At 41.2% G+C, this 27,079-nt stretch overlaps 1 protein-coding gene across 3 annotated transcripts in view; it reads left to right on the forward strand.

Moving 5' to 3' along the window:
- The first annotated feature begins 2,891 nt into the window (after positions 1 to 2,891).
- Positions 2,892 to 27,079, forward strand: part of STUM (stum, mechanosensory transduction mediator homolog) — a 53,945-nt gene continuing 29,757 nt past the window's right edge. For all 3 annotated transcript variants that reach the window (XM_063125600.1, XM_063125601.1, XM_063125599.1), the window contains exon 1: positions 2,892 to 3,105. In XM_063125600.1, the coding sequence (XP_062981670.1) occupies positions 2,898 to 3,105 (208 nt within the window). In that variant the 5' untranslated portion in view covers positions 2,892 to 2,897. The remainder of the gene's footprint in view (positions 3,106 to 27,079) is intronic.

The raw sequence follows: 27,079 nt of genomic DNA on the forward strand, positions 1-27,079 counted from the left end.
GGCGCGACAGGATTGTTCGTTTGGAAGAGCGGTCCTGTCTGAAATATTAAGATGACACACTAACCCACCTCCAGGTATGTCATCTTGCTAATCGCCCATATGTGCGATGCATAGAGACCACGAAGAAGAAATGCAGGTTGCTTACCTGTAACTGTAGTTCTTCGAGTGGTCATCTATGCATTCACACAACCCACCCACCATCCCCTCTTGGTGGTGTATTATATATATATATATATATATATATATATATTTGAATTACACTAAATGCTTTTTGTACAAAGTTTATGGGGCCACAATGTCGGACTCCTGTAAACTGAGGTATAGGCAGGAACTGTGTGCACATGTGCAGTGGCGCCAGGGATGGTTCCTGCCTAAAACGTTATTTTTAGCTATTTGAGGTTCCGGTTCAGGTCTCTGCGCGGGCGCAGAGCCCATATGTGTGAATGCATAGCTGACCACTCGAAGAACTACAGTTACAGGTAAGCAACCTGCATTTTCTTTTATAAAGAATCAAGGACTTGAATGAACACAGCTTTAACCATGTATTTGCACATTTAGGGAGCAATCCTATGTCCCCTAGATACCTTATGTATAAGCTCCATCCGATGAGCGTTTTATTGCATGCTCGTTACTGGGCACTCACGGAGTTTGCTCAGGTCCCTCACATGATGTCTGGCGTTCCTTTCCGACAACCCACCCCCCCGTTTAAGGTATTTTAAACACAGAATTGCTGCTCTCTCTTGCTGTGTGCAGGAGAAGCAGCACCATTAGAACAGTGGACTCAATGGGCCTAGTGCTTGTTGTGTACTTCCTCTTTTGAAAGAGGAAGTAACTGAGGAACGAAAACGCAGGTGAAGAAGCGACAGTAGGGAGCGTGTGTGTGTGTGTGTGTCCATCCCCCCCGTGTGATGGAGCTTTAAATCTCCTAAAAAGTAAAAAGGTAGATTGGATTGCAAAGAAGCAGCAGAGAGGAGCAGCAGCAGGTCCAGATATGCTGTGCTCAATTTAGGAATATATATATATATATATATATATATATATATATATATATATTAAAAAATTAAAATGGCCAATGGACTGTAAGGTGAATAACTGAGTGGACAGACAACTGGAGTGGAATTCTGTAGCCCCAGCAGAAGCACCACAGTTGATGATGGAGAGGAAATATGTTGATACTGGAAACAACCCAGTGAAAAACTTGTATATACAATTGTTGCATGTTAGAATGATAATATGTTCTAGAATCTAGAATGTATGCTAGCAATACAAATCCCCATATGGTGCCATCTTGGAGGCAATGTTACCCTGCTACAGCAAGTGGCTTTTTGGTGTCAAAATCTATAATTAAAAAGCTGCCCACAGCATCCACATAATAAGGTGACATAAGCAAATATATATTTGTCACTTGCATCCCACATTGGGATACATGTGCATACATTAATTTTGTGCCACCACTACTGCCACCCTCACTTTGCCTCCAAATGACCAGCATTTTTAGGGATTTGCAGCATTTTGCTGGCTGGGGAATGCTGGGAGCCGTGGGACTTTTTTCTTTGTAAACACACATAGGATTGCACCCTTACTTATAATCCTAAGCATTTTCCAGAGGGGTAGTCATGTTAGTTTGTTGTAGCAAAAACAACAAAGAGTTTTGTGGTACCTTAAAGACTAACACATTTATTATGTCACGGGGTTTGAATTTAAGTTTGCAGTTATACAGTGGCAAATTTTGGACAGCTGTGAAGATGTTGCTGCTCCTTATTGGTTCCCCACTTTGTTGCTTGAGGTAGCAGCTTTATTTCTGCCTGGTTGTCTTGCTCACTTCTATACTATGAATCCTTAGTTTATTTATTTATATACCTCCCCATAGCTGGGCGATTTACAAAAATTAAAAAGATTGGATTAAAAAGACTGAACATTAAAAATATACAAAATTTAAAAACATAGAAAACAGTTAACATTTAAACTATGACATACAGTGATAATGTGGTGGCTGCTTAAAATATCCACCACACAGAGATTGTGCCCTTCAGGAAGCTCCATTTTATTTATTATTACATTTATATCTCACCATTTTTCCTCTTGCAAGGAACCCAAGGCAAGATCACGTGGTCCTCCTCCTCCATTTTATCCTCACAACAACCCTTATTTTAGACTCTTATTTTAGGCTAAGAGTCAGTGACTGGCCCCAAAGACACCAAGTGAGCTTCATGGCTGGGTGGAGACTAGAAGCCGGATCTCCCAAATCTAGCCCAACACTGAAACCACTGCGCCACACTGGCTCTCTAGGCTACCACTAAAAACATTGTTGCGGTTGGCATTGGGGTGGAATAATGGGGGTGGGAGACGCCGGGGTGGTCTTAATAAAATGCACATCACACACACGCACACACCTTGATCCTTCCCCACTTTGACAAATTAATGGCTCCGCTTTCTTTCCAAGAACAGTATGAGTAGGGGTGCCGGGTGTCGCCAAAGGTTCTCTAATATTCTGGGATTTGAGCACTAGAAGGAAAGAGAGTCTGTGAGGTAACACCGGAGGGAGGATCCGAGCGACTGAGGCATTGCGCGCTTTCCTTGGGAAGGCGAAGCGCAGCGGGTGCACAGTCGCGCGGGCAAAACAACTCGGGGCGCGCGAGGGAAGCGTGTGCGGGAGAGGGTCAACTGAGGGAGAGGGCGAGAGCGTGCGCTGCGCGGGGCTGTCTCTTTAAGCGGCGCCCTCGGGAGAGCTTGGGCGCGTGTTCAGTTCCGCGCCTCGCCTCGCGCTCCCTCCACTCCAGAAGCTCCGGCGCCTCCTCAGGCACACGCGGACTCTCGCTCCGGCTCCTCACTCGAGCAGAGACCCTTGTGGGGCGCGGCCGCTTCGCCTTTCCCTCCCTCCCTGCTCACCAGCCGTCATGGACCACGGCCCCAAGGAAGGGGACTCTGCTGGGCGAGCTGCAGGGGCCGCCCCGAGGGGGGCCGCCGCCGCCGCCGCCTCTTCCTCGGGCGGCGTGGTGGTGCAAGTGCGAGAGAAGAAGGGACCCCTGCGCGCCGCCATCCCTTACATGCCCTTCCCCGTGGCCGTCCTGTGTTTGTTCCTCAACACCTTCGTGCCGGGGTTAGGTAAGCGCGCAGCCCCTGCCCGTCGGGGACTTTCTAGGCGCGGAGCCGTTGCACACGCGGCGAGGGGCGCTTGCACGACTGCGTGTGAAGAACTGCCCGGGTTGGGGGGGTGGGAAGGAAACGGGATGCGTCCGAAGCGTGGGAGGGCTACTTTGGGATCTGGGGAGAGCCACTCTGTGGACGAGTGTGGGTCCGGGCTCGAGCATGTGCGAGGATGCAGCCCGGAGAAGCTCGCCGAATGGCTGCTGGACAAGTTACTCCAGCCTGCATCGGTATGTCGCTTTTGAGCTGGGGAGGGCGAGAGAGCGCCTCTTATTAGGCAAGTGCCTTCGTTTTCGCTCTCTGGCGGCTACTCATATTGATAAGCGACCAATTAATTCCTGCAACCTGTTGCTGTCGGTTACTTGGGAGAAGGGAAAGTGGGTCGTGGAAGGGAGGTGGTTATGAATGCAAGATCGCCAACTAGTCAGGACTGCCTGCGAGACGGAGGGGTCGGAGGAGGGGCAGGGCGCCTGTGGGGGAAAGGACCATATGCACCTAAGTGGTGCATATGACCACTTTCATATGCACCACTTAGGGCCCAATCCTGTGATGTTTCGACAGAAAAATACTACGACTACTCTCAGCATTGCCAGCCATGTCAGGAAAGGGTAAACACGCATAGCATCACACTCTTAACGTGGGTAAGTTAACCCCACTTTAAAACTCTGCTTCTTAGCTTTCTCACGGATGGGGTGGGAGAACTGATGTTCTGCACAGGGTAGATTTCTTTTCCCACTTCGGTCTGATGCAGAGCTCTGCAGAATCAGATCAAGGGTCCATTTAGTCTCCAAGCCAAGGCCAACCACATGTAGCCTGGAAGCCCACAAGCAGTGCCTAAAGGCAGTTGCTTTTTGATGCTGGTTTGCCCCATAACCCCTTCCCCACCACCCCCAAAGCAACTTGTAGAGGTATACTGTCTCCAAACCTGAAGGTTCTCTATAGCCATCACAATTTGTAGGTAGCCATCGAGAGAGCCTTATCCCCCATGAACTTGGTTATGCTCCTCTTAAAGCATCAAAGTTAGTGGCCATCACTACATCATGTGGCATCGAATCCGATGAATTGATTTATGTGAATATGTGTGCAGAAGTACTTTCTTCTGCCTGTTCTCAATCTTCTGCTGATACTTCTTTCAGTGCATGCCATGATTCTTACCTGTATTTGAGTTTGGAGCCAGGCGCAGTCTATATTCAGGATTAATTAATCCCAAAACCACAGTGATAAACTCACTGATATACACTGTATAGCTTCATCCAGTGTGTGCCACTCACTCTTGTTGGGATATTTGCAGATAGGTAGGGAGCAGAGGTGCACTCAACTTTTGCTTCAATAATGAGATGACAAACAATGGCTAACACACACACTCTGTCTAAAAAATTAAGGTTTGCAGATCTCTAACAACAGGGCAGAACAATTCTTGCCTTATTGGCTCTTGAATTTTCATGCAGGAAGGTATCACATCCCCACTGATTTTTATAAGGATTTTTGTATGGAGGGAAGGGAGGGGGAAATGTTACTTTTTCAAGGATTGAAACAGCTCAGGTGTGATGGAGCAGCTCTGTAGAGCTGGAGAAATCCTCAGTCAAAAATTTCTCAAAGATAAGGTTCCTGTGAGAGAACCTTATCTTCATACCTCCTAATAGCTGCATAAGAGCCTAAATTCAGTAAATGTAGCTTTGCCTGACATGAAGATTCAGTGTGGTGAAAACTATTTCTATCCTAGAAAAAAGCTCCATCTGCTGCATTTCTACCTGTTGTACAGCTGTTGGACCAAAAGTGGCAAGCCGATAATAAGATTCACTGTTTTCTTCCCCAAATACCTCTTCCTTTCATAGGCATGCATTTATTTTCCTTTTGTTTTGTTCCTCTTCATTGGACAGTATGTTAAATTTTAAAATCACTTATATATCTTTGATGAGATGAGATGGGATTAAAATTTAAGTGATAGAACTGTAAAGTACTTTGCAATGAGAGTGAGAGAGAAATTATAGTAATAGAATAAGGATGATTGAAGCCTGTGAAACAACACAATAATAACAATTTTAACAAATCCCAATGAATAATTGGCAGAGCTCCTTCTGAGAGCAAGGAAACTGGCTGTCATTCACTTGGACAGTGTTCAGTGAGATAAGGTGTTACAGATGTTGGCACTGATAAAAATGGCATGCCTTCTCTTTGGTATGCTGCGTTGTCCCTTTGTAAATAGCATTTTAGCTGGAAGACATTGCTATGCAACACACTCTAGAATGGAGTTCTGTTGAGCTGTTGTTGGGTTTAATGGACACCAGATCTGGTGAGAAGTCAAATACTTCATTTCTTGCTCACTGGTGTTTGAATAAGAAAGTGAGAAAAATTGGCACCATAACATCTACAGATCCAGTGTACTAAGAAAACAGTACCTATAATAGTGGCTCATTCCCAAACTTTTCTCATGCGCAGCACACTATTTACAATAATACGTGTCAAATGGGATCCATCAGCATAATTAGGTCTCTAGTTTGGGGTATGCCTGTCAGTAGAAATGCCTTACCTGAATCTTAGTTTCTCTCTCTCTCTCTCTCTCTCTCTCTCTCTCTCGTCCATTGTGCTCCAACACCCATTTTATCTATGTATTCATTAATATTTTTAATCCTCTTCTTCCTCCAAGGAGCTCATGGTGGTTTATAAGGTGTTCTAGAACTGAAGGTACCCTATGTGTTTATCCTACTTGAAATGGTGGGATATTTCATTTTTATTATAGCCTTAAATTTCATGTGTATGGGTGTGTATTTCTTAAATTTAAGTATTCTTTAGAAAGAACATACCCTGTTTCTACCCCCATGCTGTTCTACACCCTCAATGTAGCCAAATGTTCATCCTGATCCTATGTGTGGCTCTTTGGAGTTTATTGAAGCTCATTCACTAGAAATTGGGTATAAGATTGCCACCTTAATGTCTTGTCTTCTCTAACATGACTCCTTGTTTGCTCTGTTTTCTCTTAATCCTATTATGAAATGAAACATTGCTGCTATTTTGTATATTAGGAACATAGGAAGATGCCTTATACTTAGTCAGAATATTGGACTATCTAGTTCAGTATTCTTGGCACTGTCTGCTAGGGTTCTCCAGGGTTTCAGGCGGGAATTTTACTTGTTGTACCTGAAGGTGCTGGGGATCCCACCTGGGACCTTCTGCATGTAGATCATTTATTTATTTATTTATTTATTTAGAGTATTTTTATCCCGCACCTCAGCCAAAAGGCTCTCGGAGCGGCTTACAATGTATCAATAAAGAAGACAGTCCCTACCCTCAGGCTTACATTCTAAAAAAGACATGACACACAAGGAAAATTGGATGGGGAGGGAAGAGGGATCATGTGCTCTCCCACTGAGCTACTACCCCTCCCTTTATATATTGACAAAAGTGCCTTTTAAGAAATCACCCTATAGATGAATCAGTGATATTTACTTGATTTTCTGTCACTTCTCACCTCTCTGAGCACAGTCATGGAAGAGGAAGCAGAGAATGTCACTTTAGTTGCATCAGAATCTACCGCCTCTTGGAGTAAAAGCATATTTACCCTCCATATGCTGAAGCAGGAATTAATAGCATGTACTTTACTAGATGTCTTTCACTTATTTTTAAAAGTAATGATGGAAATGCCACAATATGAATGCTTAAAGTGTTTGGGAACTGATGCCAAAACCCATCTAACTGTCTCCTTTGTACATTTGTACAACAGCCTCACTGTGGAAACTAAAAATTTCAAACATGCTTTGCAATCTAGAAATTGATTTTTATTTTTAATTAGGATGTAAGAATGTTTACCCTTTCTTTGCAGTATATTCTAGAATTGAACCTGTGCTGTCCTATGGGTAGAACAAAGGATCAATGGGTGGAATCCAATGTTAGTATCCTATGAAGAGTAGACCCATTGAAATGAATGGGACTTAAGTTAGACTAGCATTGGACTTAACCCAGAACCTTGTTTTCGAGCAAATCCTGTTAACCCATTCAGGTCAGCCTTTACAAAATGGTCATCTGTTCCAGTGACCTTGTTTTAACAAGAAATGTGTTGAAACCACTTTGTGCTCTCTGCTCATCTTGAAGCAGGAAACCAGGATGTACTTACCTTTGACTTGGGGTGACACCAAATCAGTCCAGACTAATTTAGTTTTGGGGCAGGGTTGAACATTCCAAGAAGTGCTGATGGAGGAATGACTCATGTGTTTCCAGTAAAGGAACAACAATGAACAAAATAGGTGTGCAACTTCCCTCCCCTCCCAGTCATTTAAGAACTGTCCTATGCCTCCCCATCTCCCCACGAGATCTCCCCATATAATTATGCATGAACTCCAAGTTACAACCTTTCTGCCAAGGGATAAGTTGTTTGTTTCTTGGGAACCAATCCAAGGGCATGTCTACACCAGCCCTATATCCCTGGATCATTCCTGTGCATCCAAAAGCCACACAGGGGATCCCTGGAGCAGGCAGAGATGATCCCTCCATTTTCCTGGGATAACCCTTAGGTGTAGAAAGGGCCCAATATATGTCTACTGAGAAGTATGCCTGATTGTAGGCTAGGTATCATGTCTTTGGTTGCAATCCTATACATCAGGAATGTGCAACTTGTGGTCCTCCAGGTGTTTTGGCCTACAGTTACCATGATCTCTCACCATTGGCTGTGCTGGCTAGGGTGATGGAAATTGTGGCCCTTCAAATGTTTTAGCCTACAAGTTGCCTACTCCTGCTATATATACTTAGAGTAAACCACATTGAATTTATAGAATGTACTTCTGAGTAGACATGCATAAGATGTGTTGGAGCTCCCTTTTACGTAGGGACTCCTGCATCAGTCTGAGCCGGTTTATGTGTACATTTCAATTCATTTTTGTGCTGCTCTTCCCACAAAGGAGTTCAGCTCATGGCCATGTTGAGATGTTGAGGATGTGTGCTGTCTATTGTGTGATAAACTGGTTGTTTCATTGTGTACCAGTTTGCAATGCAACTGATGTTCACCGTGCTATCTACTGCTTAAAGTGGGATGGTTTCATTTCCAATTGGATTAGGTTCAGTTAAGTCCATGGAAAAGAAGTAGGATGGCATTTGACCCCACTTAGATTGCTCATGTTAAACTTGCTAAAAAAGAAAAAAAAGCGGGGGATGAAAAAATAGAGTTTAATTACAAGAAAAGCCATTTTTGTCATGCTCTATTTGGCCTATGTTCCTGACATATGAATTGACAACAAGAGCTTGAGTGTTCAACTATGGCAAGAGTAATTTCATTAGTAGAAAAGGTAATAGCAAAACATTTCCCCTCTTTAAAAGACTCAGAATCTAGCCATATTATTTTACTCCCATACTTGCCTTTCAAACTTTCACTGTAGCAGCCCACGAGAATTTGGTCTGGGTGATTGTATTTGATCCAGGGCGAGATTTTTGTTGCACTGTTGTGACAATATGAAAAGTATTGGCTTTGAGACATATCTACAGAGGTAGATTTGTTTGTAAAATGGTTAGATCTGTTTCACTGTCAAGGTGAGTGGCAACAAAATAAATTCATATGACAACAAATTATTTCAAACAGCTAAATAACATATAAAAGTGCATTAAAATATATTGACATCACCCAATCTTTAAAAACACTACCACTAAGATAATTTGCATTTGCATCATCCTGATCTCTTCATTTTGTCATTGAATTTAACACCAAAGCTCTTGTCTTTATGGAAGTAAAAGCAGCCAACCATGAATTCACATGTCATATTAGACAAGAAAAAAAAATACAGTTTGATGTGAGCAAAATTGTAACAGAAGCATTTGAAAGTGTTTTCCAGTCAGAAATGTTAGATGATTAACATACCCAAAACCTGCCAGAATTGAAGCACAGGAACACCCTAAAATTTGCATTTCAAAATAGTGGCTATGTGCTAATTTGCAGTGTAAGTGTAATTGGGGATACACGGACTCACCACCATCTGTGTCACCGAGTGCTCACCAAAACCCTGATGGCTGCCCGCCCTTGTTTTGTGCCCTGGATGAGCTGCTGAGTGGTCTGTTGGCACCCAGTGGCTGCTTGACCCCTCAGCTAGCTGCCATTTTGCGAAAAACTTGTGGCTTGCTGAGGGGGAGCATCCATCAGGCACTTACGGACCATGCGGCAGACTGCTCAACAGGTAAGTCCAGCCCCTTGGTAAACAGGGTCTAGGAGGCCGTTGACTGAACTCCACCACCCCCTTTTGGATTCCTGTAACACCCCTAAGTGTAATTTGTCCTTATGTGCTGGTTAGGGAAACTTTCCACCTAGTGACTGAAGATGTTACTGTAGCCTTCAAGCACACACACATTTAAATTAATTAATGCATTTTTGAAACCAAGTAACCCTGAGGTGTATACCCCTAGTAGAGGCAAATACCTTTTTATTCAGGCAGGTCTTTGGCATTTAAGTGTGTCTGTTGAGTTGGATGCAGTTCTTATTCTGTTGTTATGTTTCTAATTGTGTTTTAATTGTGTGGAATGGCCTGCCGGAGGAGATTCATCAACTTAACACTCTTTCCAAGTTTAAGATAGCTATAAAGTCTAGTCTCTTCCAGCAGGCCTACCCAGACGAATTTTAAACCTTAGAATTTTAAGATGCCCTGATTGTTTTTTAAATATTGTATTGGTTTTATATGCTCCTTTAATTAGTTTTATGCATTTGATTTATTTGTATTGCTGTATTAATGTTAGTCCCTGCCTCAATCCAAAGAGAGAGGTGGGTAAAAAATAAATGTACATTGATGGTGCTATATAAATAAATAATAATAATAATAATAATAATAATAAATATATTATTATTAATATTAATATTATTATTGTGTTATATTTGTGATTGAAAGCTGCCTTGATAGAAAAGCAGGGTACACATCAAATAAATAGCATGCATGCCAAGTTTTAGATGTCTAGGGCCTTAGCTAGACCTAAGGTTTATCCCAGGATCATCCCGGGGTTGTCCCTGCCTGCTCCCGGGATCCCCTGTGTGTCATTTACATGAACAGGGATGACCCCGGGATAAACCTTAGGTCTAGCTAAGGCCTAGGTTTCATTATCTTGATGCTATTGCACTGACAGACAGAAACACATCCTTTTTTATTATAGATTGTATGGATATTACATATAACAAAGGAAATACCATGTTCCTGGACCTGCATGTTTCTTAGACCTTGATTACAACTAATTACTAGTCACAGAGATACTACAAAATCGAAAAAAATGGAAGTTTAAGAAGGAATTACACTCACCTGCAGATTAGCACAGGGCCTCCCTTTTGAAATGCAAATCTGAAGGTGTTCCTGATTTTGGCAGATCTTGGAATTGTTAATCAGCTATCATTTCTGAGTGGAAAACACATCCATATGCTTCTATTCCAATTTTGCCAATGTTCAGTGCTTCCCCGCCGCCCTCATATCTTTCCTAGACTGTATCTATGTATGTATGTCTTGGGTGACAATGATGAAAGGTGCTCAGTAGTGAGTAGTTATGACAGGATATGATATTAATGAAAACTATTTCAAGAAAAATGGTCAATGCTAGGGGGAAAAGCTTTCTTCTAATCCCAGTGGCATGATGGTGTGAATTTCAATGACTCACTAGTGTGACCTTCTCTTTGGTTAGTTTAATTACTTTTGCTTTAATGAGCCTCTTTTAAAGTGTTTTCTGTCTTCTGGCTAAAATTAAGATATATTTTCTGCCCTTATATTATTTTATTGGGGAAAGGAATCCAGATATGGGAGAGATGTACAGGATAGGCAACATATCCAATATTACTAATAATCACAATATATAGAAAAGCTATCAAGTTCCTTAGCCTGAGGTTTTCTAGAACAAGCCCATGGCAGTTTCTACACCTAAGGATTATCCCAGGATAATGGTGGGATCGTGGCTGCCTGCTCCCAGGATCTGCTATGTGTCATTTGCATGCATAGGGATGATCCTGAGATGATCCCTGGAAAAGACGCAGGTGTAGAAATGGCCCATGTGGTAAAGCTAATTCCAGGTGATTTCCCTGGCTAGGGTGACCATATGAAAAGGAGGACAGGGCTCCTGTATCTTTAATAGTTGTATTGAATAGGAAATTTCAGCAGGTGTAATTTGTATATATGGGGAACCTGGTGAAATTTCCTCTTCATCACAACTGTTAAAGCTGCAGGTGCCCTGCCCTCTTTTAAATCTGGTCACTCTATTGTAGCTCCTGCACCTTAACTGCCATGATGAAGAGGGAATTTCACTAGGTTCTCCATAAATACAAATGACACCTGCTGAAATTCCCTTTTCTATGCAACTGCTAAAGATACAGGAGCCCTGTCCTCCTTTTCATATGGTCACCCTAGTCAATCTGGACGGTTACATTTTCATCATTATTCCATTTCGAGCCATGGCCTAGGCATACAGCCCTTCCCCTCCCCCCACCCACCACAGCCTGAGAATCATATATTGAATTCTTTGTTTTTAAACAAAATCAAACCACAGCTTAGAACATAGCAAAGCAACCCCAACCCCCAAAGTTAATATGCAGTGCTGGATTGTTGTGCCCAGCTGGTCTGTCTCCTGAGTCCTTGCTGTCAGGTCTGGTTTTGAAAGGGACAAACATAGTAGTGGTGTTGCTGCTCTCTCATGTTCATTGACTTGGTTTGCACAATCATGGCAGGCCACGGTAGCTTGTTAGCCTTTCTGCGTGTGCCAGCTGGATTTCCTTAATTAACCTTGCAGCTTGCCATGTTGTCCAAATGGGGGCAGTATGGCTTGTTTGAGGGGGCAGCAACCCCAATGGGCTGTTGTTGTTATTTGAGGGTTGCTGCATGCTCTCTTCAAACAAGCCATGCTACCCTGGTTCAGATGACATGGCAAGGAATGCCAGTGAGGGTAATTAGGGAAATTTGGCACAGCTTATTTCCCTCACTGTGATTGTGCAAACCAGCTTTTTCTTTCTTGTTCCCTCTCCCCCTCTTTCAGTCTCTCCCCTCTTCTCTTCTTCAACAATAAAGTTTACAAGAAACAATTAGCTGCTCTGAAAATGCTGCTGTTAATCTGGGTTGGCTGCTATGCCACCATGTGGCTCCCCTCACCCCTCTTCTGTTCTCCTGCTGCCTCTTTGCTCTCTCCCTGGCAAGTTTGGTCATATGGGATCATTACACGCCTCTCGGGCAGGCATTCCTCTCTCTGCTTTGAGAGAGTGCAAGCTGGCATGGTGTTGGATGCTGTTGGGGGTCATTTTCTCATGTCACCCTCCAGCAAATCGGCCATCTTGCCTCATAGGCTCCTGTGAATCAGTTATTTCATCTGCTGCAAACATCGTGCCTTGTTAGACAGATGGCGGCAGTCAGAGAGGACTATGAAAGTCATTGTAATGGGGAGCAGTAGGGGACGGGATTAGGGGGGCACAGGGCATTGCTCAGAATGTACTTTTACTTGCACTGCCACTAGTTATGTGTGAACCAGTTCTGGTACATTTCTCTTCATTGTGGACCTCCAAGTGACTGCTAAAGCTGTTCAAAGTTTATGCTTGAACAGTCAGCATGTGTCAAAAGTTCATACAAATTTGTGGAATTTTCATTCCAGTAACAGCTTAGGGCTCAGCTGTTAGTTAACATTAACACAAATCAAGGACGGTAGTTTACCTGCTCCTGCTCCCAGAACTAGACTGAGTAGTGTGCCAGATTTTCTGCTTGTGCCTTAATTAGACAGAATCTGATGTTTTTTCTTTGAATCTTGGTCTGGAGGGTTCAACACCACTGGCACAAAGTTGAATATTTATCAGCCAGCTTTGCAAAGGCTTTTGAATTGGGAATTTGTGATCAGGTATGTTCTGCAATGAGAGCTGAATCAGGAATACACCATGAGTATAATGGCTACTCCATTTTACAGATCAGTTCGTATGTTATGTTCATAATAAAGGCAGATTGCAAACTGGAGTTCCTGGATATTTCACAATCATTACTAGGACTACATGGCAAAGCTATCCTTGAATTTTTGTGCGTGCATTTATTATGGTCATAAACTCTTGGCAGTGAGATTACAAAACCATATTGGTTAACTTGAACCAGTCATAACACAGCTACTAGAGAGCTCCGGCTATCGGGTGGTATATAAATGTAATAATTAATATATTTTTTAAACTGAGCATTTAAAATAGCTAGCTTAAATAACATTTTAGCCTGAATTTAGGCATGTTTACAACAACAGCAATTGTTCTATTTTCAGTGGGTCTTATGGCCACATCAGTGTGCATGAGACAATTGGAACCATTCAAAGAATTGGACTGGCTTTGTTATCTATTTTCAATAGCAAAAAGGATTTGAAGCTGAAAAGTGGATCCAAGTATAACTGTAAAACGCAAAAAAAAAAAAAAATGTTTTCTAATTGAAATTTCCAAATGAAATTGTAGAAATAATCAATGTCAGTCACTATTCTAGACTAGGTTGGAAGTTAGAATAATTTGTAGTTTCTGCAAAGACATTTTACATAACACAGTGATGATATTTTGTAAATGAATAGAATTGTCCTAATGCAATTGCTTCTCTAAATTTTAAATTACCAAACACTATCAAATTCCTGGGTGAGATGGTTTTAAATCATAGAGATGCAAACCTTTATTTTCTGCATCTGGGGAAAAGAGCGTTTTAGTGTATTTATGAAAGAATGGATTTTGGATTTCATAAATGGGCCTTGTTAATTTGCTATTTTTAAATACTTCTGAAACCTTTCCTGTTGCCATGACAATTTCATTTCTATAAACATAGTTTTCTGTGTCTGTGTGAACACCTATCAGATATTATAGATGATATACTGCATTTTAGGATAGTGAGTTGAGGAATTTGATAAAGAACTGGTAGCACTAGCAATTTTAACTACTATTTCTTTATTTACTTATTCAGTAAATAATGGTATTTGTGTTCTATTTTTTATGCTAAACAGGCCGTAAAACAACTTAACAAAAAAAAAAAATCAAAATACAACTGAAATCCGCAAACCAAGTAAAAATATGATTAACTGACATCAGAATAGGATCACTAAAAATGCAATCAACCAGCAGGAGGAGGTGGTTTTTTTAATCCTAGACAAAAAGCCAGATAAAACATTTTGCAACTCATCTGAAGCTCAAAAGAGAGGGTACTAACTGAACTTTTATAGGGAAGGGAGCTCCATGATCTGGGAGCCACTTCTGAGAAGGCTCTGAACCACATCCTGATCAGCACCTTTTGCCAATATTGAAAAACACAGATGTTTCAGATGAATTCTAAGAATCCTTGAGCTTTGTAGCCTAATATAAATTTTATAAGTGGTTGTCTCAGTCTAAAATGTTCTAGATTTTGCAAACAGCAGAGTCTTCATGTAGATCTGATAGACCATTGCATTTTTTGCATGCAGGCAAGGTCATATTATAAAATAATCTGGGCAAGTTACTACCATAGTAGGTCAAATCTTTGGCCCAATTAAGTATTCTGGATATAAAAACAGCTACATGAACGATATCAAATGTGTCTGCATCTTTATTATGAATGTGTGATCTTAATTGGCCACAATTTTAAATGTTCTGATGAGTTTTGAGTCAGCTTAGATCTTCTCAGGCTTCAGAAACTGCCTGTCTTTAATATGTTAAATATTGTTTAACATATTATTTGTTTATTTGTTATTGAGTATTTTTAACTTGCCCTTCATCCTAGAATATCAGGGCAGTATTAAAAAAAAAGCCTAAGAAACAAAAATATGCTACAATAAAACCATAAAATATCACAATAAAAACAATTGAGAAGTATAAAAGCAGCAGAGCATACCAAGCATAAGACAGCATAACTCGTTTAAACGCATGAGCAAATAAGTTTTAACCTGGTGGTGAAATGATAGCGGCATTATCGCCAGTCAAGTTTCAAGAGAGAGGGAGCACCACTGTAGAGAAGGCCCTCTGCTTAGTTCCTACAAAATAATAATAATAATAATAATAATAATAATAATAATAATATCATCATCATCATCGAGGCAAATTGAGGCGGGGTACAACATAAATGCAAATGCCATAAAATACATATAATTAAAAAAATTAAAACTAATACATTATTAAAAGCAGCACATTATTAAAAGGCACCTTAAAATTCAACTGGCAATAGAACCCAGAGAAGATCATAAGGAATGGGAAAGTTGTTATACATATGAACAATATTACTAATAAGTAATATCAATATCACCAACTGATAAGGATATGCCATGCAATCATAAAAATATCTCATTGCTGCAGTCACTATTCTTCATATGCTTGACACAGATTTGGTTTGCTATGCCACACGTTTGCATTGATACAGTGCTACCTCGATAGTGTCAATAAAATTATTGTTTAAATGTGTAAAGGGACAGCAAATTCCTGTTAAATGACCTTGTGTATCCTGCTTTGTTCACATGGTTGATGTGAATTAACTGCCTCTTAAGTCTGGTGGAACATCTTTACAGTATTCTGTTTATCTTGGTGATTCCCCCCCATCTCCCCAACTTACCTCATTAGAAGTGATTTGATTTAAGGGTTCACACTCATGCCTGTTTTGTTTTAAAGACTGCACTGCTTTGCTAGTCTTCTCTCTGAGAGAGAAGTAACAAGGAAACAATAGCACAAATCTACAGACATGTAATAAGGCAGAAGTACCTACCATCACTGCATGCAGGGTACGTTTTTCGGACTTCAACCTGCAAGCCAGTGATATTAGGTGGAAACAGAGGGCTTTGCTAGACCTACCTAGGAATCCGGGCCTGTAGAGGGGCCAGCCAGCCATGTCCGATTCCCCCCCCAATCGCCCCTGGGCCGTGATCCCCCCCCGATGTCCCCTGGCTCCGCTCTCCCCCCCCCGCCCCATCTCACCCCCCCTGTGATTTCCCCTCCCCCTGGCTCCTGTGGAGCGCTGTGCCCAGTGTGCGTCTTCTCCTGCCTACTCGCGAGTAAGCCGCATAGCCGGGAAAAGCCACGGAATACCGGGCCACAACCGGTGCCTGTTATCCTGGGCCAAGGGAGGGTTTAGCCCGGGCTGACCCTGGGATCCCCTGTGCGTCATCTGGACACACAGGGATGAGCCCAGGTATCAGCCCAGGCTAAACCCTCGTCTAGCAACGGCCAGAGACATATCTTCCATTGCATGTAGTAATTGTTCATATTAGATATTAGAAGAGAAAGAGACATGGCATAGTATTTGATGTTAGAAGAAAAAGAGGCATGAAATAGTTACAACTCTTGTGTCTTACTTATAATAGTTAGTTTGGCTCTTAGAATATCAGTAGGTAGTGAGCATATTAGAAACACTAGCACAAGAGCTAGTGAGTATGTTAAAACATGGATCTGTATTTCCTGGTGCAAGGGCTGGACTGAATGAGAAGGGCCCATTTTTCTGACTGCTAGGTTCTTGATATGCAGTGTTCAGAAAATAGAGTAGAGGTTTTGGTATAGCCATTTGGCTTTTCTATATATCATCCTGAAACTTTTAAAAATGCAACTTTCTTCATCCTTTTATTTTTAAGTATCAAACATGGGAGATATCACCATGTAAAAACCTTCCTTTATTTCTTTTAAGTTTTAACAACTTTTTAATGTTCAGAATAGCAAAAGGCAGATCTTGTGGTTCACAGAAATCAGACTTTCATGTGTATGATTTTGTAAAGAAAACAAATTTGTACCAAGACTGGAAGAAAGGAATCTAAAATATTGCTAGAATGGTAAACATCTTAGTAAATACCATTTGGCACTGGGCCAGGTTTACCATTACATTGATGCCTTAATAGAGCTGTTTATGACCATGAAGGAAGAGAGAAAAAAGGCCTCTTCCTGAGAGCCATCTGTTCCAGACATGAATGTGACCTAAACAAGAAAAAAATAGTACTTGACTCTTAAGGAATGTGTAATGGAATGACACAGAAAGGAGAAAAAAACCACATTTTTATAATAATTTGGTCATCACTCAGAACCCCTGGGCCCCCTGTTTGCTAAATGGTGAAGATGGCTGTTTTTAAGACAAACAGAATGTAAAATTGCAGTTGTTGACAACAAAATTCTGCTACTGTGAAGGCACCATAGTTGGTGATAGAGTAAATGCTTTGCATGTACAGTAGATAGTTCCAGATTCAATCCATAGGTGGTGGGAAGGGTGTCTTTGTGCCAAACCCCCTGGACAGTCATTGGTTGCATTTGGACAGTATGATAATCAAAGGCAGGGTCATAATCAACTCGAGAGTTGTTTATCTAGGGGGTACTTCCCACACAACATGATAATAACCAACCATGGTGTGGATTAGGATCAGCATTGAGTTGACTATTAGTCCACATTGAGTTGACTCATTCATTCCCTGCCCTTTTCCCCCCCAGTCCTCCTGCCAGTATCCCATCAGCCATTGCTGCCTAAAATCTATCCTGATAGCTGGACTAGAGTGGCAGCTGCCGCTTTGACCACTCTTGCCTTGCAACTCTGTGGCCGAGGAAATAACCAACGGTGCCCTCCATACAACACAATAAGCATTTCTAATTTAATATTTTTAACTCCTCCCATAACATAAAGTGTTATAAATATTAAATTAGAAATGTTATAAGGTTATGCAATCCTATGTATTATGATTTAATTTTTATATTTTCATATTTTTTGTTACTGTATTATTGTATTATTGTATTGATGTATGTTTAAGTTCAATAAAAAATTTATTTTTTAAAAAAAATAAAATAAAAAACAACAACACAATAAGCAACAGTGGTTCAAATAACCAATCTGGCACAGTGTTGGTTATTTATTTATTTATTTATTGCATTTATATACCGCTCCCATAGCCAGGGCTCTCTGGGCGGTTTACAGAAATTCTAAAATTAAGATAAAAACGAGTATACAAAATTTTAAATTCTAAAACACAGAACATACACACATAAAGCATTTAAAACCGTTAAAAAACTAAACATGTGGGTGATTAAGATGTGCCACCATATGCCTGGGCAAAGAGGAAAGTCTTAACCTGGCACCAGAAAGATAGCAGCGTTGGTGCCAGGCGAGCCTCGTCAGAGAGATCATTCCATAGTCTGGGGGCCACCACCGAAAAGGCCCTGTCCCTCGTCACACTCTGAGCCTCTCTCGGAGTAGGCACCCAGAGGAGGATCTTAGATGTTGTTTATTTTAAAAATAATTTGTGTTGATTATTTAAAAAACTCCACACAAATAACCAAATGTCGACTATTTAAACCACTGTTGGTTATCGTATTTTCTCAAGCCAGACATTACCAAAAACAACACTGAGTTATATGGACAAATTATTATTATTATTATTATTATTAATTGCATTTTATACTGCCCAATAGCCAAAGCTCCCTGGGCGGTTCACAAAACTAAAACAATTCAAAGTGTAAAACAAACAGTATAAAAACATGATATAAAATACACATTAAAACGAATTAAAACATACCATACATGATTAAAACATCCTGAAAACATTCTAAAATTTCACTGGATAGGCCTGCCGGAATAGATCAGTCCTTATTGCTTTTTTAAATTCTAAAAGACTGTCAAGTTGACGAATCTCCTCCAGCAGTCCATTCTACAGTCTGGGAGCAGCGGCAGAAAAGGTCCTCTGGGTAACAGTTGTTAATCTAGTTTTTGCTAGCTGAAGTGGATTCTTCCCAGAGGACCTGAGTGTGCGGGGCAGATTGTACGGGAGAAGGCGATCCCGCAGGTAGCCTGGACCCAAACCATGTAGGGCTTTAAAGGTAATAACCAACACTTTGTACTTTGCCTGGAAACTAATCGGCAGCCAGTGAAGAGATTTTAAAACTGGTGTAATGTGGTCACCCCTAGGTGTACCAGTGACCAGCCTGGCTGTGATATTTTGGACTAATTGAAGTTTCTGGACTAGGCACAGAGGTAGCCCCATGTAGAGCGCATTACAGAAGTCGAGCCTCGAAGTTACCAGTGCGTGCACTACTGTCTTTAGATCTTCCAACTCTAGGAAGGAGCGCAGCTGGCATATCAGCCGAAGCTGATAGTAGGCACTCCTGGCCGTTGCATCTATCTGGGCTGTCATTTGGAGTGACGGATCCATAAGCACCCCCAAGCTGCGAACACAGTCTTTCAGGGGGAGTATACGGATCCAGAAGCACCCCATTCAGAACCAGTTGACACACCTCCAAACCCAGGTTGTGGCCTTTGACAGCGAGCACCTCTGTCTTGTCTGGATTCAGTTTCAGTTTGTTTTTTCTCATCCAGCCCATTACCACCTCCAAGCATTAATTCAGAGGAGACACACTATCCTTAGCTGACGCTGTTGTCGAAGGCATAGAGAAATATATTTGGGTGTCATCAGCATACTGATAGCACCCCGCCCCATGCCTCCGGATGATCTCTCCCAGCGGTTTCATGTAAATATTAAATAGCATTGGGGAAAGGATGGCACCTTGCGGTACGCCGCACAGCAGCTCCTTTTATGAGGAGCAGCTATCCCCAAGCATCACCATCTGGAACCTGCCTGAGAGGTAGGACCGGAACCACCGAAGGACACTGCCTCCGATTCCCAATCCCCTCAGGTGATCCAGAAGGATACCATGGTCAATGGTATCGAAAGCTGCTGAGAGGTCCAAGAGTACCAGCAGGGACACACTCCCCCTGTCAATACTCAGGCGTAGATCATCCGCTAAGGTGACCATGGCGGTTTCAAATACTCTGAGTTCATAGAAGGCAGCTTCAGCTTCATTTGTTTTGAGAGATTGACTCTCAAACATATATGGGATTTTTATGGGAAAGGGGGAGGAAACCAAAATAAGTATCCTGGATTCCACCTTGAAGCTTGTTCCGACTTGAGTCCATATCAGATTTTGAGCTTTGTTTTTTTCTTTCACATGAAAATTTTCATGTGTATTTTTCCAAATGTACATTCTAAGTGCATCTTTGAAAAGTATGCATTCTTCTCTCATTGTAAAAAGTATGGATTTTTTCATGCATATTTTTCAAAACTATGCATGCTGTCAGACTCATTTTGGGGGTCTGTAAATCATATTGCAAGCTCAGAAATGTACAGACTTTGATCACAAATTGTGTCTGACTCCATGTTTGGTCTGGAATGTGTGAACCGGGCAAATCCTGATCAAAAACAAATTGAAACAAATTTCTCATACATCTTTAATTTTGACTTGCTTTTCAGACCAGAGATGAAACCACACATATGATTAAACATTATTTAGTTATTAGGCCCCAAAATGGGGTGGGGCAATAAAAGTTGCTACTTTTATTGGAGAATGTAATTGTGAGTTTTGTTTTCGAAAAGATCTAAAATCTAGGAATAATGTACTTTAAAAAAATTTCTCTTCTTTATTTAATAAGCACAGTTTAATTTTAATTGTTTAAGATACTTCTGTAGAATCTTTTGTGAAAAGGAGAAAAAACAGAATCTTAGCAACATGAGGCCTCTTCCCCATGACCAGCAGGAGATTTGCTAACTAGTGGGTAGAAACTGCCAATTCTTAGGCGTGAGTTATAAAGGAGGTGGATTAGTGGACTTCAGCTATTGCTAATTATTTTATATTGTAACATCTGAGGGTATCAGCTGAGAACAGGTCTCTGCTATGCTCTCAACTAAACTCTACTTGGGATGCAATCCTGAACATGCTAGGGAGTAAGCCCCATTGAACACAGTGGGATTTATATTATATTATATTATATTATATTATATTATATTATATATATATATATATATATATATATATATATATATATTATATAGCACCATCCATGTACATGGTGCTGTACATACTAAAAGAATAAAACAGCAACACCCTGCCACATAGGCTTACATTCTAATAAAATCATAATAAAACAATAAGAGAGGGAAGAGAATGCACCAAATAGGCACAGGGGGCAATAAAATGAACAGTGTGAAAGTAAGAACAAAGTCAGGTTCTAAAAGCTGTAGACAAAAGAAAAGTTTTCAATTGAGCTTTAAAAACAGTAATTGAACTCGTGATCCGCAAATGCTCTGGAAGAGAATTCCAGGCATAAGGGGCAGCGAGAAAAAATGGACGAAGCCGAGCAAGAGGAGACCCTTGGGAGGGGAAGAAACATGGCATTCGATGAGCGAAGAGCACGAGCGGGGCAATAATGTGAGAAGAAAGATAGGAAGGAGCAAGACTGTGACATGCTTTGAAAGTCAACAGGAGAAGCTTATATTGGATTCTGAGGTGAATTGGAAGCCAATGAAGAGATTTCAGTGGTGGAGTAATATGATCAGAGGCAGAGCGATGAGCCAAGAAGATGATCTTAGTGGTGAATAGAAACCAATGAACTGATGTGAGAAGAAGGAAGACCAGTCAGAAGAAGGTTACAATAGTTCAGCCAAGAAATAACCAAAGATTTACTTCTAGGATTGTGCTATGTGGGATTGGTGGTGATGGAGGAGGATATTTGCATAGAATGCAACATCCTGAGAACATCAGCTATAGATTTGAAAAATGAAGGAATGATATCTGGTAAAATGTCAAAAGTGTAGCTTCTTCCATAGTCACATATGCTCCAGCTATCTTATTTACTGGGTGCAGGCCTTATTTTCTGGTGTTTGATTGGTGGGAGATTCAAGACCATTAAAAGGAAGAACTTCTTCATACAGTGCATAGTATGGAATTCACTACCACAAAATGCAGTGATGGACACCAACATGGCCATCCCCCCTCTAATCCCGCTTTAAAAGGGGATTAGACAAATTCATGGAGGATAAGACTATCAATGGGTACTAGTCCTGATGGCAATATGCTACCTCCTGTGTCAAAGGCAGTATGCCTATGTACACCAGTTGCTGGGGAATACAACTGGGAGGGTGCTATTGCACTCATGTTCTTTTGGGGGTTTCCCACAGGTTGGCCACCGGATTAACAGAATGCAGGACCAGATGGACCCTCTTCACGCATTATATAGTAAAACCATGTATTTATTTTGTCCCTACTTGTATGTGTTTGATGGATGCCTTTTTTAAATGTTACTGTGAGCTACTAGAGCAGCCATTTTTCAGTGCTCTCTCCACAGAACTGAAAAGGGCAAACTAAATGTTCTGCTCATCACGTAGCATTGATCCCTATGGGGATGTGTTTTTTCTATTTAAAGCCCCCCCGTGGGAATTTTAAGACAAAATGGGAGAGGGAAGATTAGATTCCCCCCTTCCAAATTGCCGTGGTTCTGATCTGAATTGAGGCTGCACACACTTTCACTCAAATAAGTAAACTCTGTTTTGCATGATTAGCAAATGTTAAGTTTGACCCAAAATCTCTGTGGTGGAAAGGTGGATTTATCTTGTTTCCAGTGGATGTGCATATAAATGCACGCATGTGAACACTAAGGCACCATGCACAACTTAGACTGCTATTTTACAAACCGAAGCTGCTGAAGTATACAAAGAATAGGGGATAGCACATTTGTAGAACTATGGCTTTTTCTCTCTACTGTACCTTTGTAGCCAAAGAGCAAACACTGGCTTGGCTTTTAAATCAGTGTTGGGCAGGCTGTGGTAGAGTATATTAATATAGCAGGCAGACTGGAGCTTTCTAGAAATGTGTAGTAATCAGAGTGTGTCTCAGGAAGTTATCTCTAGGAAAACAGGGTGTTCTTCAAATATGTCACAGTTTTCATCTGAGAAATGTCAGAGGGTTGTGGTTGGGATGTGAGGTTTCAATACTATGCAATTATGTTGATGCCCATCGTCCTGGGTAGTAAGTACAGAATCAGCCCTGCAAAATAAACAGTTATATGCCAACATTTCTCAGTTGAGATGATATGAAAGGTGTCAAACTCCGCTTTTCTTGGCACAGATTTTTTTTTTCATTCAGAGAATACTCAGGCTTAGATTTGTCTCCACAAACACTGGGTTGTTTCCCAGGGAATAGCTACACTGACTACATCTGCTGCTTGCTCAGTAATTTTGTAGAATGGGGCATAGATACCGAAGCCAGAGCAGGCCATATCATCCATTTAAAGTCCTTGAGTTTTTGTTTTTCCTGGGTTTTTGTTGCAGACCTGATCAGTGTAGCTAGAATAACAGTGTGCCAAATTTCCGCTTTATGGGATTGTTCTCCAGTGATGAAATAAATGACTGAACTGAGTTTGGTAGTAGTGCGCCTCAGCTGCTCTTTTAAATGGCTTATGGGGTGGTTTCCCGCTCCTGCTCCACTTGTCAGAAACCCATTGTTCTTGCCTCTTCTCACGAAGACTGGGAGGGATCTAGGATGGACAGCCACCAGGAGCGCTGTGCTGTGTTATAGATGACAGTGCTTAGCATTGCTTCCCATGCTCACTCACAATGTCTCCCTACAAATCTTTGAGCAATGTCATTTCAGTCAAATTGAAAGAGAGACAATGAACAGCACCCATAAGTAGGGATGCTGGAGAAATTCGAGACAGATTAAAATGTGTTCAGATTCCTAAGAATCCACTGCGGACCAGTCTTCTTAGGCTGTACAGCGTGTGCGGACTTCCGGATATATATTTTTTACTTTCTTGAATCATTCACAGAAACATATGCAAGTTTCTACCGAGACGTATGCTATGCAAGAAAATATGCATAGGGGAAATTCAAATGGAATGGGGGACAATATGCTAAATGTTATATACTAAGATGAATTATGTAAATTGTTGAGAACTGTCTTACGGAATTATCTAATCCATCTGTGAACGGATGCCAGAATGAGCAACTCTGCACAATCCACAAAACACGGATTTCACAAAATCTGGATATAAGAACATAAGTGCCATGTTGGATCAGACTAAGGGTCCATCTAGTCAAGCATTCTGTTCACTCAGTGGCCAACCAGCCATCGGCCAGGGATGAACAAGCAGCACATGGTGCAACAGCACCCTCCCACCCATGTTCCCCAGCAACTGGTGCACACAGGCTTACTGCCTTGAATACTGGAGATAGCACACAACCATCAGAGCTAGTAGCCATTGATAGCCCTTGCCTCCAGGTATTAATCCAACCCCTTTTTAAAGCCATCCAAATTGGTGTCCATCACTGCATCTTGTGGTAGTGAGTTCCATAATTTAACTATGCGCTGTGTGAAGAAGTACTTTTTTTATTTGTCCTGGATCTCTAATCACAAGGCAGCTGTATTTCATAAAGGTATTATATAAGTTCCACATAGCCTGACTTTGCCTTAAAATAAAAATGACAGCGACCCTTACACCACAAGGGAGAGCAGGGTCTGACTCAGCTGTCTGCAGATGTTTTAATGTTTGCATGCAATTAGCTAATACATAATAAGTGCTATTATTATAAATAAGCAGTCTCAGGGTTATTGTGTCATATGTAAGCCCTGTGATATTAACAGTTTGGCACTAGAGGACAAAGCACCGAGATCAAAGGACATACTTCAATTATGCTATTCCTTGTTGGTGCCCTTGAGTTTGTTGTAAGACGAAAGGGAAATACTGGAAGAGAGGAGGAAACAAGTTCTTAAGATGTTCTTTGCTACATCTTTCTTCTCCCTTACCTGTACAGGATAATTGAATTACTACTGAAAGAGCAAAGGAGGCAATATGGATTTGGGACAATTCCCATGCTCCCAAATTATGGTTTTTGACGGCTGTTCCTATGCTGTGTCACTGGTGTGCACAGTGACATGCAGATAACTAAAAAGATGACAGGCCCTTCAGTAGAGGTTGCAAAGTCAGTGCAACCTTCAGAGTGTCTGAGAATAAAAACGAAACAATAAAAATACATTCTCTTTCTCTCTCTCGCACACACACACACCAGTTTATTCGAGGAAAAGCACAATATTTTCCTGACTTGAGTGTTTTAAAATCTTGATTTTAAAGGCACAGTTGGGACTTGTTCCCTAGCAACAGTGCACATCGAAGCCTTGTGAATGATGCCAATGTTGTAAAAAGCTGCCGTGAAGAATGAAGCAGTTATGAAGGTTGGATGTGGGAAGACTAGAAAAAGGCTAGTGTGATACAAGGAATTGTAAGAAATCTTCCAGAACATGAGAGAACATAAGAAGTGCCCTGATGCTGAATCAGACCGAGGGTCCCTCTAGTCCAGCACTCTGTTCACACAGTGGCCGACCAGCTGTTGACCAGGGGCCAACAAAACAAGACATGGTGCAGCAGCACCCTCCCACCCATGTTCCCCAGCAACTGGTGCATATAGGCTTACTGACTTGGATACTAGAGGTTAGCACTTAACCATCAGGGCTAGTAGTCATTGATAGCCTTCTCCTCCAAGAATTTATCCAGCCCCCTTTTAAAGCCATCCAAACTGGTGGCCATCACTAGTGAATTTGTGGTAGTGAATCCCATAATTTAACTATGCGCTGTGTGAAGAAGTACTTTCTTTCATTTGTCCTGAACCTCCCACCAATCAGCTTCATGGGATGACACCGGGTTCTAGTATTTTGAGAGTAGGAGAAAAATGTCGCCCTATCCACATTCTCCACACCACACATAATTTTGTACACCTCTATCATGTCTCCCCTTAGTCTCCTTTTTTCCTACCTAAACAATTACCCAGAAGTCAAGGGCATTAAGATAAAAACAATGGTCAATGCAAAGAGACATGGAGAACTTATAACTTGTTTGAAAGCCAGATCAGTCAGCCAAAAAGTGTGTGCTTTCAATTCTCTTAAAAGCTTGACAGACATATACCTATGTGGGATGGGGTTAGGAAGTGAATTGTGAATTGACAGAAAGAGCAAAGGAGGTAATATGGATTTAGCTAGTATAAAAGGTTTATATAACCGGTAGTCTTGACATGTCTTCTAGGCGTTGATATGAGCCTCTGGCTGGCCTGTAGTTCTTCTAGGCTGGAAAGGAGATTACAAATTTACATTATACTTGTTGGGCTGACTTAAAAGTATAATATCAGGAAAAGAGACAGATTTTTCAGAGGTTTCTGAGTTTAGAAAAGACCAATAATTATAAATAGCTCTGAACAGTGCAAAATTAATATTGCCTCCAGGTAAAGGAATGTGACTTGCCTGCTAGTTCTGTGGTATCTGGAAAGTAAGGTTTTTCTCTCTTTTTTGGAGGTGGGGGTAGGTAAACGTGTTTGGGGCAGGGGGAACAAATCTGGAAAATGTTATTTAAGTTATAATTATCATGCATGCTGCACATTCCTGAAACTGTTTGCTGCCAAAATTCAAGAACCAATACCAATGCAAATATAATAATAATAATAATAATAATAATAATAATAATAATAATAATAATAATCCGCCTCTCCCTCCGGATCGAGGCGGGGTACAACACATTAAAAGACTATGTGCTGCGTTCTGTGTTTGAAGCATCTGATAATGACCCCAGCCTTCACTGTTTGAATACAAGGAGATTATAAAACAAAAGAAAAATAAGGCGTTCAAGGTTGCAAACTTGTACACACTTACCTGGGAGTAAGTCTGTTTGAGCTCACTGGGACTTACTTCTGAGTAAACATGTATAAGATTGCACTGTTCAACATCCCAGCTGTTCAGTTGTGCTTCTTGCTGCAACTTCCAAAGCAGCACCAGCAGAACTCTCATGATGCTTCAGATGTACAGAATTGGCTAAAATGGGCTATCCACCCACATTCCCAGTTTTGTAATGTTAGTTCCGTATCAGCTGCTCTAAACAACAGCTGATGCTTGGGGTTGTGTTATGAATTTGAAAGTGAAGGACAGGAAATTAAAAAGTAGGTATTGATGTATCAGTAAGAGCAGGCAGCTGCATGAAGGACTGGGACTTTTAAATGTTTCTGAGAGTAGAGCCATTGTGACTCTGGGAGACGTATCTATTGACCATGAGATCTCTGTTTCCCAAGTATAAAAATGAGAACAATATTCTTTTAGGTTAAACACTTCCATTTCGATGCTTCCTTCCAACAAAAGAAATTGTGTTCAAGGCAGCTCATAACAGGCACCCATGAAAAATAAGCAACAGCAGTACATAAAAAAATAAACACCAAT

Source organism: Elgaria multicarinata, chromosome 4 (genome assembly GCF_023053635.1).
Source record: "Elgaria multicarinata webbii isolate HBS135686 ecotype San Diego chromosome 4, rElgMul1.1.pri, whole genome shotgun sequence".
Lineage (NCBI taxonomy): Eukaryota > Metazoa > Chordata > Lepidosauria > Squamata > Anguidae > Elgaria > Elgaria multicarinata.